Below are 13,836 nucleotides of genomic sequence, written 5' to 3' on the forward strand. Positions count from 1 at the left end.
ACAATACATTCTATCTCTGTATTGACATCTTTGGCCGCAACGGTGACAGTGTATTATTTACTCACTGTGGATGCTATGATGAATTTAGCAACTGTAGAGGCAACACACTGCGTATTTCTAAAGCATCAAACACACATGCACCTCTGTGGTATACTCTGTTGTAAGGGACTCGTCTTGTAGAAGATGGTGGATACTAGGAGAGAGTTTATATACGAGGATTGGAAATTTAACAGTGGAAAAACTATTTACTTACAGCTCGTACAAAATAAATATGTCTTTCAAAGTTTTATTGACCTTCAAAGTAGTCTCCAGCATAGTGTATAACCCTTGCCAGTGATGCTCTTAGCAGTGTCACATGTGTCGACAGTTCGAGTGGCGCGGTCTGTTAATCGATGAGTTGCAGCAGTCGTCAAGCAAATGCCGTGAAGTGTTTCCTTCAGTCAGAAATCGAGTTGAACTCACGAGGACTTACGTCAGGGGACCGCAGTAGGTGGTACAGCACTCAGCAGTCCCATCAGTCAAACAAATCAGTAACAGTTTGCACTCTACGTGCTTGAGCATTGTTCTGCAAAATGATGGTCAGGTCCCGCAGAAAGTGTCATCACTTCTGTCTCTAAGCTGCTCGTAGGTTGTGTTCCAAAATATGTAGTGCTTTTAGTCGATATTTATTATTTCACAGAGAAATATTACATCGTCGTCATCGTCATCATTATCATCTTTTCCATACCCCTCCTCCGGAAGTAAGTACCATCTTGGCAGTGATGATAGTGGTGACGGCGATGCGGAGCTATCGGGGATAGCTTCTGAAACAAAAATCAATAAATAAATAAATAACATCAAAACAAAATGAAATTAGTTTTGTGCATCACATAGACAAAGAATCAGTTATGCACCGAATTTTCTGTGTGTTAGCATACCCTGTCATAGATACCTGGCTATTTCGAGTCAGACAGTATCGCTTTTGTAATGAATCGCTTTTGTAATGAACCTCGCTTGTAGTTACCGGTACTCATAACTGCGACGAGCACTAAACAATACTACTTGTAAGCCGTATATTTAGGAATGAAGTACCATCGACATTAATGGAAAACGAAGATGATGTATAATTTGACCGATATTTCATGGCTGTAAGCTGTAGGGAATAGAATAATCGAATCAAGCACGTTTAATAGATTGAATCGAGGCCTCGTAAGCCATTAGCCGGCTGCCGAAATATTAATGCGTGAAGCACGTAACTGCCACCGTCACAACTTAGCAAAAGATTTGGCAGGGAGCCGAGAACTTTCAGGCCGTGTGTAAAATCGGTAAGCGAGTCTAAGGATTCCAATCAGTTCCTTGTTGACCAGTCTGGCGCGGCAGTTGAAGATAGCAAAAGCCGAACCTAAGTTTAAAATTTCACGTTTAAGACATCGTTCAAGCATGAAAACCGTACAAACATGCAGTCTCTTGACCTTCGGACGGACCCCCGTATGGAAGATGTGTAACTGACATAAGGAAGTACCGTCAAGATTTGAAAAACAGACAAATCATCTGGCCCGGATGGCATTCCTGTTAGATTTTAGAAGGAGTACTCCAGGGAATTGGTCCATCACCCCGCCTCTCTCTCTCTCCCTCTCTCTTTCTTTCTCGTCCAACACGAAGATCGAAACGAATGGTATAAAGGAAAGAAAGAAAGCGCGGGTCACTCCAGTATACAAGAAAGATGAAGGAACAGACCGCAAAATTACAGATCAATATCCCTAACTTCGGACTGCTCCCGAATCTTTGTACGTATTCTCAGTTCGAATATAATAAACATTCTTGAGGCTAAGCTGTTTATGTTGATGAATCAGCCTGATTTTAGAAAGCATCATTCGTTCAAAACTCAGCATGCCTTTATTTCACATGATATATCTAGAACTATAAAGGAAGGTAACAGGTGGATTACATATTCTAGATTTCAGGAAGGTATATGACATGATCTCCCATCGCAGCCCGTTAACGAAGGCACGAGCATATTTAACAGGCTCAGAGATAAGAGAGTGGCTCTATCCAATATGCAGCCCAGTGCAATTGGATAGCTGCTGTTCTCTTTATACTTAAATGATTTGGCGGGTCAGTAGTCTGCCGACGATGCAGCGGTCTACGATAAGTCATCAAAGCTGAGTGACTGTAGGAGGACACAAGACGATTTAGACAAAATTTCCATTTGGTGTGATGAATGGTCGCTAGCCTTAAATGCGGAAAAAATGCAAGTTAATGCTGATGAGTAGGAATAATAAACCAGTAACTTTCAGGTGAAGTATTACTATCGTCCTGCTTACTTCACTGGTGGGGTTGATCCGTTCCAGGTCATGTTGAAGAATTTCGGCGAATGGCTTCTAGATTTGTTACCTGTAAGTGCCAGGGAGCTGCTTTCAGAACTCAAACAGAAGTCCTTGGAGGACGGTGTTCTTTCCTAGGAACTGTAAACACTAAATTTAGAGACCCTCATTTCAAGGTAACTACCAAACGACTCTACTGCAGCTAACATTAATTGCGCATAAGGACCACGAAGACCAAATACGAAAAAAGTAGACCTCATATGGAAGCGTCCAGACAGCAGTTCTACCATCACTCTATTTAAGATTAATTGTACATGGGGCCCATTGAACTTAAAGAATTCGAAACATGCAATGCCGTAGACGTATACAAAGAAAAAAAAAACTCTGATAATAACTTCTCTGTAATGCAGTAGAAACACGCATACATGAAAAGCAGGAAATACACCCGTCTCAAAGTTAGCTAATATCGACTCTGGCAGCTTGTAGGTGTAGGGTAGAGTTTCGATGTTTCTGTCGCTGGTTTCGAGTGGTTCTGCGAATTTTTTTCTTGGCAGGATAACACCAGTTGTATGGTATCGTCAGTTTCCGCGGCGTATTGCGATTTTATGCCGTCCTTCTGTAGTGCTTTGCATATAGTTGTGTAATTAGGACCTATCTTTGTGATTAATTACGCAATTAGGATCGATCTTTGCGTCAGTTTCTCGACCAAAATAAATAAAGTACACTAACCTAACCTTCCTCTCCCGCATCTAGACAGGTTTCATGTGTTGGGGGTGCACTTGAGCATTCCGTCCAGGAGCACCAGGGTTCGAGTCCCAGAAAGGGCTCCGGCATTTTTAATTTCCAATCAATTCCATGTGTGTCTGGTGGTTTAATTGTGTTAGGTGGGAGCACTTGGCCTTTCCACCCAGGAGGAGCAGGAGTCGAGTTCCAGAAAGGGTTTCTCTCTCTATGTCACAACCCCGCGCCGGTAATAACGACTAGAGAGTCAACACTTGCCGGATACACTGCGTGCGACCTTGTTGCTGTCTACTAACGATGCTTAGAAAAGGACTCTCTCTATGTCGCAACCCGCTACGGTAATAACGACTAGAGAGGCAACACGTACCGGATACATTCGGTATTTTGGAATGGTGCCGGCCGTGTCCCAATACTAGTAACCTCCCGAAGACCGACTTTAAGATGGATGTTGGCAACTGACGTACACCACGCAGCAATTAAAATTAAGTGATCCTTTCTCACTTTATATGTGCTCCGAACATTTGGTGCCCCCCCCCCCCCCATTTCCATTGTACAATATGCACTTTTTACAGTTAATAGGAGTCGCACTTATTCCTTCATCCACACATTCGTAATATCAGAAACCAGTATTAATTCGATGACACAATATTTGTTGAACTTCACTGTTCAAAAATTGACACGGTCGTAATAGCTCATAGCAGACACCGTCGTGTTGAAAGATAACAACATCATTAAAATTTACAATCAGTATGTTTCATGAACCAGTCAAATTTAGATATTACATGTTTACTACCGCTCCTGAGACTTGAAGATGCATAGATGTTACGCAGTTACTTGTGAGTGACACAAGGACTTAAAGCGGTAGCTACACCAGTCCAGAATTTCACGGATATGTTAACGTCACGACTGGACCCCGTATACTTCAACATGAACCCCGATAACAACTTTACACGGTTGCTCACCGGTCGCGGACTGGCAGTTGTGGAGTGTTGTTGGCAATTTAAAAACTGATAATCTCGCAAACTAATTATTGTTTTGAAATTCGACTATATTAGATTTTGTTGTTTTGAGTGGACTGTAGGAATTACCTGTTATCTAGTTTATGGAAAATGTTAAAATTATACATATATAAATATGAGGTTAGCATCCATCCTGAAAATAATTTTACATTGTGGTAAATTATCAAAAACCTTAATTATCGCCGTCGTTGTTTGGTGAGGAATGACATCCGACTCCTGAAAATTGGAGCAACAAATGTACAGTGTCGAAGTTCAGAATCCAACAAGCATTAGGCAGAATATGCCGTGGAGACTCCATAAAACCTTCATCGTTAATTATTTTATGTAAAATGAAACATGGTATTGTAAAGTGAGGTACGCAGTCTTCATAATGGTATATATAATATTATCCAAAAACGCATATAAGCACACAATGTTTTGCAACTGTTTACTGTCGTAGAATTTCCAGTTAGATAGAAATTTCAATTAATGCTTTTCTAATGAAAACTATGTTTCTTATTGGAATCAGTACATCCAAATTAACCACCTGAATAATGTTAACTTTACCTAAATATTGTTTTTACATGTCCACCAGCACAGTACATGTTTTGTGGGCAACTAAGTTGAAAACAGAACGAAAAATAAAAAAAAGTGTTATTAGTGGCAGGAGAAGACATATCAGATGTATAGTTTTATAGCGTCTGTACGTATTTGGCAGACAAAATAATAGATATTATAATTGCCAATCCTATCTGGTGCCAGACGGCAAACAGTTATTGTAGTAGGTAATTTCTGAAATGTATTATAAGGCTGCAGGTTCGCTTCTCTACCTTTATTAGTCTGAACATACTCGTACATTGCCTCTAGCCACTGCATTTCCATAAAAACAGAAATACATATTGTACTATAAATTGTCTGAAAAAGGTTACCGTTACTTGGCATTTAAATTCTTTCTCTCGTATGACATGCAATTCAAGGAACGAAGGAACGTAATGAAGACGCATTTAGTGCTAACTTCTCCACACTTTATTTCTGTATAAAATCACGTTCCTTTGAAATAAGTAATCCACGTAAGGTAGCTAGGACAGAACTGAGGATTCAAAGTGGCGGCACTGAGTTTTACAATGATTTTCAGCAACCAGTAACTCATGTGGCCCTTGTGAGGTAAATTGAGGAGCAACTTGATTGAGAAGCATAGGGCATGGTAGCGTGAACTGACATACGGCCGCGAGAGCGGCGTGCTGACCACAAGACCTTCCACATCCGCATCCGGTGACGCTTGTGAGTTGATGACATGGCAGTCGGTCGGTACCGATTAACTTCGTGACTGTTTGGGTGGAGTTTAGTTTTAGTGAGTCATGTCAGAAGACGACTGTGTTTCATATTTAGCGTTTCAGGCTCCTATGCAAGGCAACGTTATCGATGACAAGGGTTAAATGTAACTCGAATTAAAGGTATTTCTCTACAATATGCACTACTGGCCATTAAAATTCCTACACCACGGAGATGACGTGCTGCAGACGCGAAATTTAACCGACAGGAAGAAGATGCTGTGATATGCAAATGATCAGCTTTTCAAAGCATTCACACAAGGTTGACGCCGGTGGCGACAGCTACAACGTGCTGACATGAGGAAAGTTTCCAACCCATTTCTCATACACAAACAGCATTTGACCGGTGTTGCCTGGTGAAACGTTGTTGTGATTCCTCGTGTAAGGAGGAGAAATGCGTATCATCACGTTTCCGACTTTGATAAAGCCGTGCTGGATCTCAACAGCCTCGTATCATTAGCATTCGAGATGACAGGCATCTTATCCGCATGGCTGTATCGTATCGTGCAGCCACGTCTCGATCCCTGAGTCAACAGATGGGGACGTTTGCAAGACAACAACCATCTGCACGAACAGTTTGACGACGTTTGCAGCAGCATGGACTATCGGCTCGGAGACCATGGCTGCGGTTACCCTTGACGCTGCATCACAGACAGGAGCGCCTGGGATGGTGTACTCAACGACGAACCTGGGTGCACGAATGGCAAAACGCGATTTTTTCGGATGAATCCTGGTTCTGTTTTCAGAATCGTGATGGTCGTCTCCGTGTTTGGCGACATCGCGGTGAACGCACATTGGAAGCATGTATTCGCAATCGCTATACTGGCGTATCACCCGGCGTCATGGTATGGGGTGCCATTGGTTACACGTCTCGGTCACCTCTTGTTCGCATTGACGGCCCTTTGAACAGTGGAAGTTACATTTCAGATGTGTTACGACCTGTGTGGTTCTACCCTTCAATCGATCCTTGCCAAATATTTCAGAAGGATAATACAAGACCGCATGTTGCAGGTCCTGTACGGGCCTTTCTGGACACAGAAAATGTTCGACTGCCCTGGCCAGCACATTCTCCAGAATCAATGTTGGCCGAGCAACTGGCTCATCACAATACACCAGTCACTACTCTTGATGAAATGTAGTATCGTGCTGTAGCTGCACGGGCAACTGTACCTGTACACGTCATCCAAGCTGTGTTTGACTCAATGCCCAGCGTATCGAGGCCATTATTACAGCCAGAATTGGTTGTTCTGGGTACTGATTTTTCAGGATCTGTGCACCCAAATTGCGTGAAAATGTATTCACATGTTAGTTCTAGTATATTTGTCCAATGAATACCAGTTTATAATTTACATTTCTTCTTGGTGTAGCAATTTTCATGGCCCGTAGTGTATTATAGTTTTCTCATTGCCTATTGGGGTGGCAACTGAAAAGCAAGACAGACTAAAACGTAAGCTCCATTATCAGTGACTTCAGTATAGTCGTAATTGCTTTCACTCAGGAAATTCGATTTCTGACGACCGTGCCAGGAGTAGAATGTGGAACATACCCTTAGGACCGGCGCCTGCGGAGGATGACCCGCGTGGCACTGTGCGGTGTTGCAGGCGGTGTCGGGGCCGGCAGCGCGGGATGGCGGCCGGCTGTGCGGCAGCGGCCGCGAGATGACGGGGGCGGCGGGCCGCCCGCTGGTGGCGCTGGCGCTGGCGCTGGCGCTGCTGTCCGCCGGCGGCGGGGGCGGCGCGGGGGCGGAGACGCCGCCGCCGCCGCTGTGCCCGCCCGCCGCCGCCACCTCCTCCTGCTCCTGCTACAACTTCGAGGACGGCCTCTACCTGGAGTGCCCGGCCGCCAACGCCACCTCGCTGCGCCACGTGCTCGCGCTCGTCGCCGCCCCCGTGCAGTCGCTCAACGTCTACGACCTCGATCGCTCCGTCTCTTCCGTGAGTGACCTCACTTTCCATTTGATATTACGAGGGCTATCCACAAAGTACATTACGTTTTGGAATTAAAAATAAGTAAAGTATTGGAATTTTTTTTATTATATTCAGATGAAAGCCACACTTAAGTACTACTTTTCTACATAGTTGCCATTTAAATTAAGACACTTATCGTAGCGATGGACGAGCTTGGAAATTCTTTCGTCGTAAAATTCCGTCGCCTGCGCCTTTAACCACGCGGTTACCTCTTCTTGAAGCTGTGCGTCGTCATCAAAACGCTGCATAGCCAACGACTTCTTCATTGCTGGGAATAAGTGGAAGTCGCTGGGTGCCAGGTCGGGACTGTACGGTGGATGAGGAAACAACTCCTACTTAAAAGATTCGAGAACTTCACGAGTGGCATTTGCCGTGTGGGCTCGGGCGTTGTCGTGAATCAGCAAGATCTTTGAGCCCAACTTTCCCCTGCGCTTGTTTTCTATTGCTCTTCTGAGGTTGTGCAGAGTTTGGAAATACCTTTGAGAGTTTATTGTAGTGCCTCTTTCCAGGAAAACCACAAAAATCACACCTTTTCTGTCCCAAAAGACAGTCGCCATCACCTTCCTTGCCGACATTGTCTGCATGCATTTCTTGGGTTTCGGGGGGCAATTTGTGTGGCCCCACTGCATTGACTGCAATTTTGTCTCGCAGTTCACATGCTTAACCCATGTTTCGTCACCAGTAACGATGCGATCGAGTAATGAGTCGCCATCTTTCTCATAAGCGTCCAAAAACGTTAACGCTGCAGCCATTCGCTGATTTTTGTGAATCTCTGTCAAGATTTTTGGTATCCATCTTGCACAAAACTTGTGGTAACCAAGCATTTCGGTAATGATTTCGTGCAGCAAACTTCGTGAAAGTTGTGGAATACTCATAAACAGTTGCGTTATTGTGAAATTGCGGTTTTCACGGACCACGGCATCGACTTTTTCGACAAGTTCGGCAGTCACTATGCTGGATCTTCCACTTCGCTCTTCGTCGTGAACGTTAGTTCGGTCATTTTTAAATTTTATGACCCATTGACGCACTCCACCTTCAGTGATTATGTTGTCCCCATACACTTCACAAATCTGCCGATAGATTTCTATCGGTGTACAGTTTTTGGCAGTCAGAAACCTTATTACAGCACGCACTTCACACTTCGCGGCATTTTCAGTTTACGCTGACATTTCAAACTGTCACAGTAACTCAACGGAGTACAGCACGAACCTCTCATTAGCACGGCAGGATGCCGACTGAGCGGCGGATTGCCATGACACCAAGATGTCCGCGCTAGCCCCGCCCCTAACGGACACAAACGAAAACGTAATGTACTTTGTGGATAGCCCTCGTAGTTTCCCCTTTACCATGTGTCTTTGAATAGTTTACATCTACAATTAAGTACTGCAACACTTTTTTTCTCAGCCAATTTTGGTTGAAAATATGCAGAATATATTGTGAGACATCGAGGAATAATACCGCTTCGCTCTCTATAATTTCACGGAGATCCCATAGATTACGATGCTATACGAAGCCTTCAAAATAGCTTCTGTAATGGAAGTGAGTACCAACATTGGACGATAGATATTAGTAGGCTGGCCTTGCTGTGCAGAAGCTATAGGGCTGGTGTGGCTCCAACATAAACCACGTAACTGTTGGCAAAACGTGGCGGGATTTCAAATCAGCGGTCTGCCATCCTATGTTTGTATCGTATTTTACCCACTTCTCTCAGTTGACTGCCAAACGCTTCCAAAAAAAATTACTTTTTTATTTGCGAAAAATTATGTCAGAACTACATTTGACCTGGATTTGTTCACAGTACCATTTATAAAATACATCGAACGCCCCTCTGGTGGGCAGCGGGACGAAATTACTATAAACTATCACTTAAAGTAGGATGTCGATCAAATTCTTTCAAACAGTAAGAGTGGGCTCGTGTCAAAACTTTAAACATTGGATTCGCCGCATTTTGAGCTTTAGTCACTTATAAAAGGAAATTGGATATGGAATTATGTCAACTCTAGGTGGCAAAATTGTCGACTTTAGGAGCAAGTCCATTTTAGAGTATCAATTTTAGGTGCACTTCAGAGGTTCAGTTCCTACTATTTTTACAAAAGTTTAAACTATCAGTTTTTTAAAAAATATGGTATTTTAGATGAAAAGTGAGACTTTGAACTTTCAGAAAATAATTTTGGTGCCTACATTTATTTAATAGTATTAGAAGGTAGAAAAAAAGTCTCTTCATGTGTCGACTATAGGTGCTCTTACCTTATTATAATCTCAATTGTATATACAAAAAGGCGCGTATGTGCAGTTGGCTTAAAGTTTTTCCGTTTTAGGGCCTGTATCCAAAGCTGCCTTCGGTTTTCATCCTTAGGGAACCTATGAGTAGGAACGAGAAACAGTTATACTTACTTCTGTAACCGAATTATCACAGATACTTTCCAAAATGTAATATGAGTCTGACTTAACAGGCATCACTTTCAACACTTTAATTTACGTGATACTTATTTCAAGTGTAAAAAACATATAAAAGTCACTTCAGCAGATTTCAATAAACGCATCTGCACTATCATAGAAACACGTACACATGAAATGTAATGCCATTTCCCCCGACAAAACGCTGAGTACAGCCGTAAGCGCAACACGAAACAACCATGTTTTTCCAACATTCACGTGACTTTAGCCCAGAGATGTTGGAGCCACGAAAATGACGTCAGGACCACTCTATAATATTTATGGTCGAAAGTACCAACCAGAAAGCTGGCATTGAATTTCTTTTGATGGCAAACAAGAGAATTTTAGATTTTTCTGGACCTTTGCAGAATGTCTACAGAGTCCTGGCAGTGAGCAACAGGACGATCAGCCGTAGGGCGTGTTATGATGACGATGAACGAATCGTCACCAATGTGAATGACTGGTGACCAATGCTAACTAGAAATATACAAATCTATTCTTTGCGTATACAGCAGGTTTGTCAGTGAAGTCGATAAGGAGCTGTCTGCATGGTCTGGGTCTACAACAACTAAAATAATTAGATGTCTTTGGTAAAAATAATAGGTTGTACATAACTGGTGGTACAGGAGTCTTCGTAGTCAGGAGGAATATAATTGCAAACAGAGAGCTGTAGAAGCATTACATAGGCCATACATTAACTAAGCGCCTTGTTAGAGGTTTCTTCCTATCAGCTGAAGGCTATACTAGCACTTTCCTACTTAACGTCCCGAGCAAGAGTGGACGAGCGCTCGCTAGAGACTTGTTACAAACCGCGGAGCGGCTCCAACGGCACTAGTCTCGACTCGCGGGTCCAGCGATACTAATACGGACCGTGGTCGATAACTGCAACCACTAACAAGTGTGGTATCGAACGATGATACCACAGGGCGAGGCGCCTGTCATAATCGCAGCAATTTACGAGCGAACCTGTCAGATTTCACGCGTGGCGGTCCACAATTTGGAACGTGCGGGCACTCTCATTCGAGGTCATCAGGGAAACACTATCGTCACACTCCAAAACTTAACGTCTCTGTTGGTAGTTCCGATAAACTTCAGCACCAATTGAAATACTCAAAGGTGTGGCCCCCCCCCCCTCGGATTATCGCCGCTTAACAGAATAACATAAAGAACAACGGACGACCATCTGTGAGAAATTCCTTTAGGCTGATCGTGACAATTTTTTGCCGAATATCGTCATAGGCGAAGAAACATGTGTTCATGTCTTCAAACCGGAAACAAAACGGCAGTCGATGGAGCGGCGGCACACCACGTCTCCCCGAAAAAAACGTTCAAAGCCGCACCCTGAGCAGGTAAAGTCAATACGATCGACTCTTGAGACTCTGAAGTGGTTATTCTGTTTGATTCCCTCCATCACGGTGTAACGATCAACTCTGAAGTTTATAGTGCTACCTTCAGAGAAGTGAAGTAACAGCTTCAGCCTGTTCCGCGCCAGAAAACTGCAAACGAATTTTCTACTCCGTGGTAATTCCAGGCTTCACACACGTCTGTGCAAACGAGAGGAGCTCACAAAACTTCATTGGATTGTTCTTCCTCATTCACGCTACAGTCCAGACTTGGCATGTTCCGACTTCCATCTGTTTGGTGCAGTCAAGGATGCACTCCTCGAGAAGCCGTATATGGATGATAGGAAGGATATTCATGCAGCAGACGTCGGCTACGACGTCGACCAGTAGAGGGCTATGGTGCGGGTATAAGGCGTAAGGCCGTCCCATCGAACAGCGAGAATAGTGTTTTCCAGCAAAGAGATTGGGGAATACACTGAAGAGCCAAAGAAACAAGTACACCTGCCTAATATCTTCTAGGGCTAGAATTTTGATAACTATGTGTATGGACTCGACTAATATCTGAAGTAGTACTGGAGGAAATTGACACCTTATCCTGCAGGGCTATCCATAAATTCGTAAGAGTGTGAGTGGGTGGAGACGTCTTCGAAACAACACATTGTAAGGCGTCCCAGATATGATCAATAGTTTCCATGTCTTGGCAGTTTGGTGATCAGTGGAAGTGTTTAAACTCAGAAGAGTCTTCCTAGGGCCGCTCTGCAGCAATAATGGACTTGTGACGTGTCGCATTATCCTGTTGGAATTTCTCAAGTCTGTCGGAATGCACAATAGACATGAATGGATGCAGGTGAACAGACAGCATGCTTACGTACTTGTCACCTGTCAGATTCGTATGTATCAGGGCTCTCCAATGGACACACCTCACACCATTACAGAACCTGTACAAGCTCGAAGAGTCTCCTGCAGACATGCAGGATCCTCAGATTCGTGAGGATTTCTCTATACCCGTACACGTCCATGGCTCGATACAATATGAACGGGACTAGTCCGACCAGGCAACATGTTTCCAGTCATAAACAGTGCAATGTGAGTGTTGAAGGGCCCAGGCGAGGCAATAAAGCTTTGTATCGTGCAGTCATCAAGGGTACACGAGTGGGCCTTCGGCTCCGAAAGACCATATCGATGATGTTTCGTTGAATGGTTCGCTCGCTCACACTTATCGATGGCCCAGCTATTTGTGGAAGAGTTGCACTTCCGTCATTTAGAACGATTCTCTTCAGTCAACCTTGATGCCGTTTGTTCAGGGCCTTTTACAGGCATCAGCGGTGTAGGAGATTTGATGTTTTACCGGATTCCTGATATTCACGGTATACTCGTGAAATGGTCGTACGGGAAAATCCTGACTTCATCGCTACCTCGGAGACGCTTTGTCACATCGCTCATACGTCGACTATAACACCATGTACTAACTCACTTGAATCTCGATAAGCTGCCATTGTAGCTGCTGTAACCGATCTAACAACTGTGCCAGACACTTGTTGTCTTGTATAGGCGTTGCCGACCGCAGCCCCGTATTCTGCCTGTTTACATATCTCTGTATTTGAATACGCAAGGCTGTATCAGTTTCTTTGGTGCTTCGTGCAGTATGGTGTATTGAAATACTGAATTAAACCTACCTGCTTTCAGAAAAAAAATGTGTTGCATAATTTATTGAATGCGCGTCGTGATCTAAGGCATCTTAAGGTGTGTGTCGGAGGGTACTACCGCTTTCCTCCTTTCCCTCTTCCACTAAAGATGAACTTTCGCATGCGATCTAATTTCTCTTACTCTCTCGTCCTGGTCATTTCGGGAGATGCATTTCGGAGGAAGTAATAGGTTGCTCGCGTATTTATCGGAACATAGGCTATCGGAATAATTTCTTCGATAGATGTGCAGGGCATTTCTTAATGCATCCACTGCAGAAGTGTGTTGAGCATCTCAGTTACATTCTCGCGCATACTGAACTATCCGTTGACAAAGCTCGCTCCTCATCGTTATATCACCTCCATATTGTTCTTGCTGTTGTGATCTTCAGTCCTGAGACTGGTTTGATGCAGCTCTCCATGCTACCCTATCCCGTGCAAGCTTCTTCATCTCCCAGTACTTACTGCAGCCTACATCCTTCTGAATCTGCCTAGTGTATTCGTCTCTTGGTCTCCCTCTACGATTTTTACCCTCCACGCTGCCCTCCAGTACTAAATTGGTGATTCCTTAATGCCTCAGAACATGTCCTACCTACCGATTCCTTCTTCTAGTCAAGTTGTGCTACAAACTCCTCGTGTCCCCAATTCTATTCAATACCTCCTCATTAGTTACGTGATCTACCCATCTAATCTTAAGCATTCTTCTGTAGCACCAAATTGCGAAAGCTTATATTCTTTTCTTGTCTGAACTATTTATCGTCCACGTTTCGCTTCCATACATGGCTACACTCCATACAAATACTTTCAGAAACGACTTCCTGAAAAATCTATATTCGATATTAAAAAATTTCTATTCTTCAGAAAAGCTTTCCTTTCCATTGCCAGTCTGCATTTTATATCCTCTCTACTTCGACCATCGTCAGTTATTTTGCTCCCCAAATAGCAAAAATCTTTGACTACTTTAAGTATCTCATTTTCTAATCTAATTCCCTCAGCATCACCCGACTTAATTTGACTACATTCCATTATCCTCGT

At 43.6% G+C, this 13,836-nt stretch overlaps 1 protein-coding gene across 1 annotated transcript in view; it reads left to right on the forward strand.

The window, feature by feature from the left end:
- Window positions 1–13,836, forward strand: part of LOC126417142 (protein artichoke) — a 116,485-nt gene that overhangs the window by 10,914 nt on the left and 91,735 nt on the right. Inside the window, exons 3-4 of the mRNA XM_050085038.1 lie at window positions 6,975–7,109; window positions 7,143–7,307. Of these exons, the coding sequence (XP_049940995.1) occupies window positions 6,975–7,109; window positions 7,143–7,307 (300 nt within the window). The remainder of the gene's footprint in view (window positions 1–6,974; window positions 7,110–7,142; window positions 7,308–13,836) is intronic.

Source organism: Schistocerca serialis, chromosome 8, assembly GCF_023864345.2.
Source record: "Schistocerca serialis cubense isolate TAMUIC-IGC-003099 chromosome 8, iqSchSeri2.2, whole genome shotgun sequence".
In the NCBI taxonomy this organism is placed as follows: domain Eukaryota; kingdom Metazoa; phylum Arthropoda; class Insecta; order Orthoptera; family Acrididae; genus Schistocerca; species Schistocerca serialis.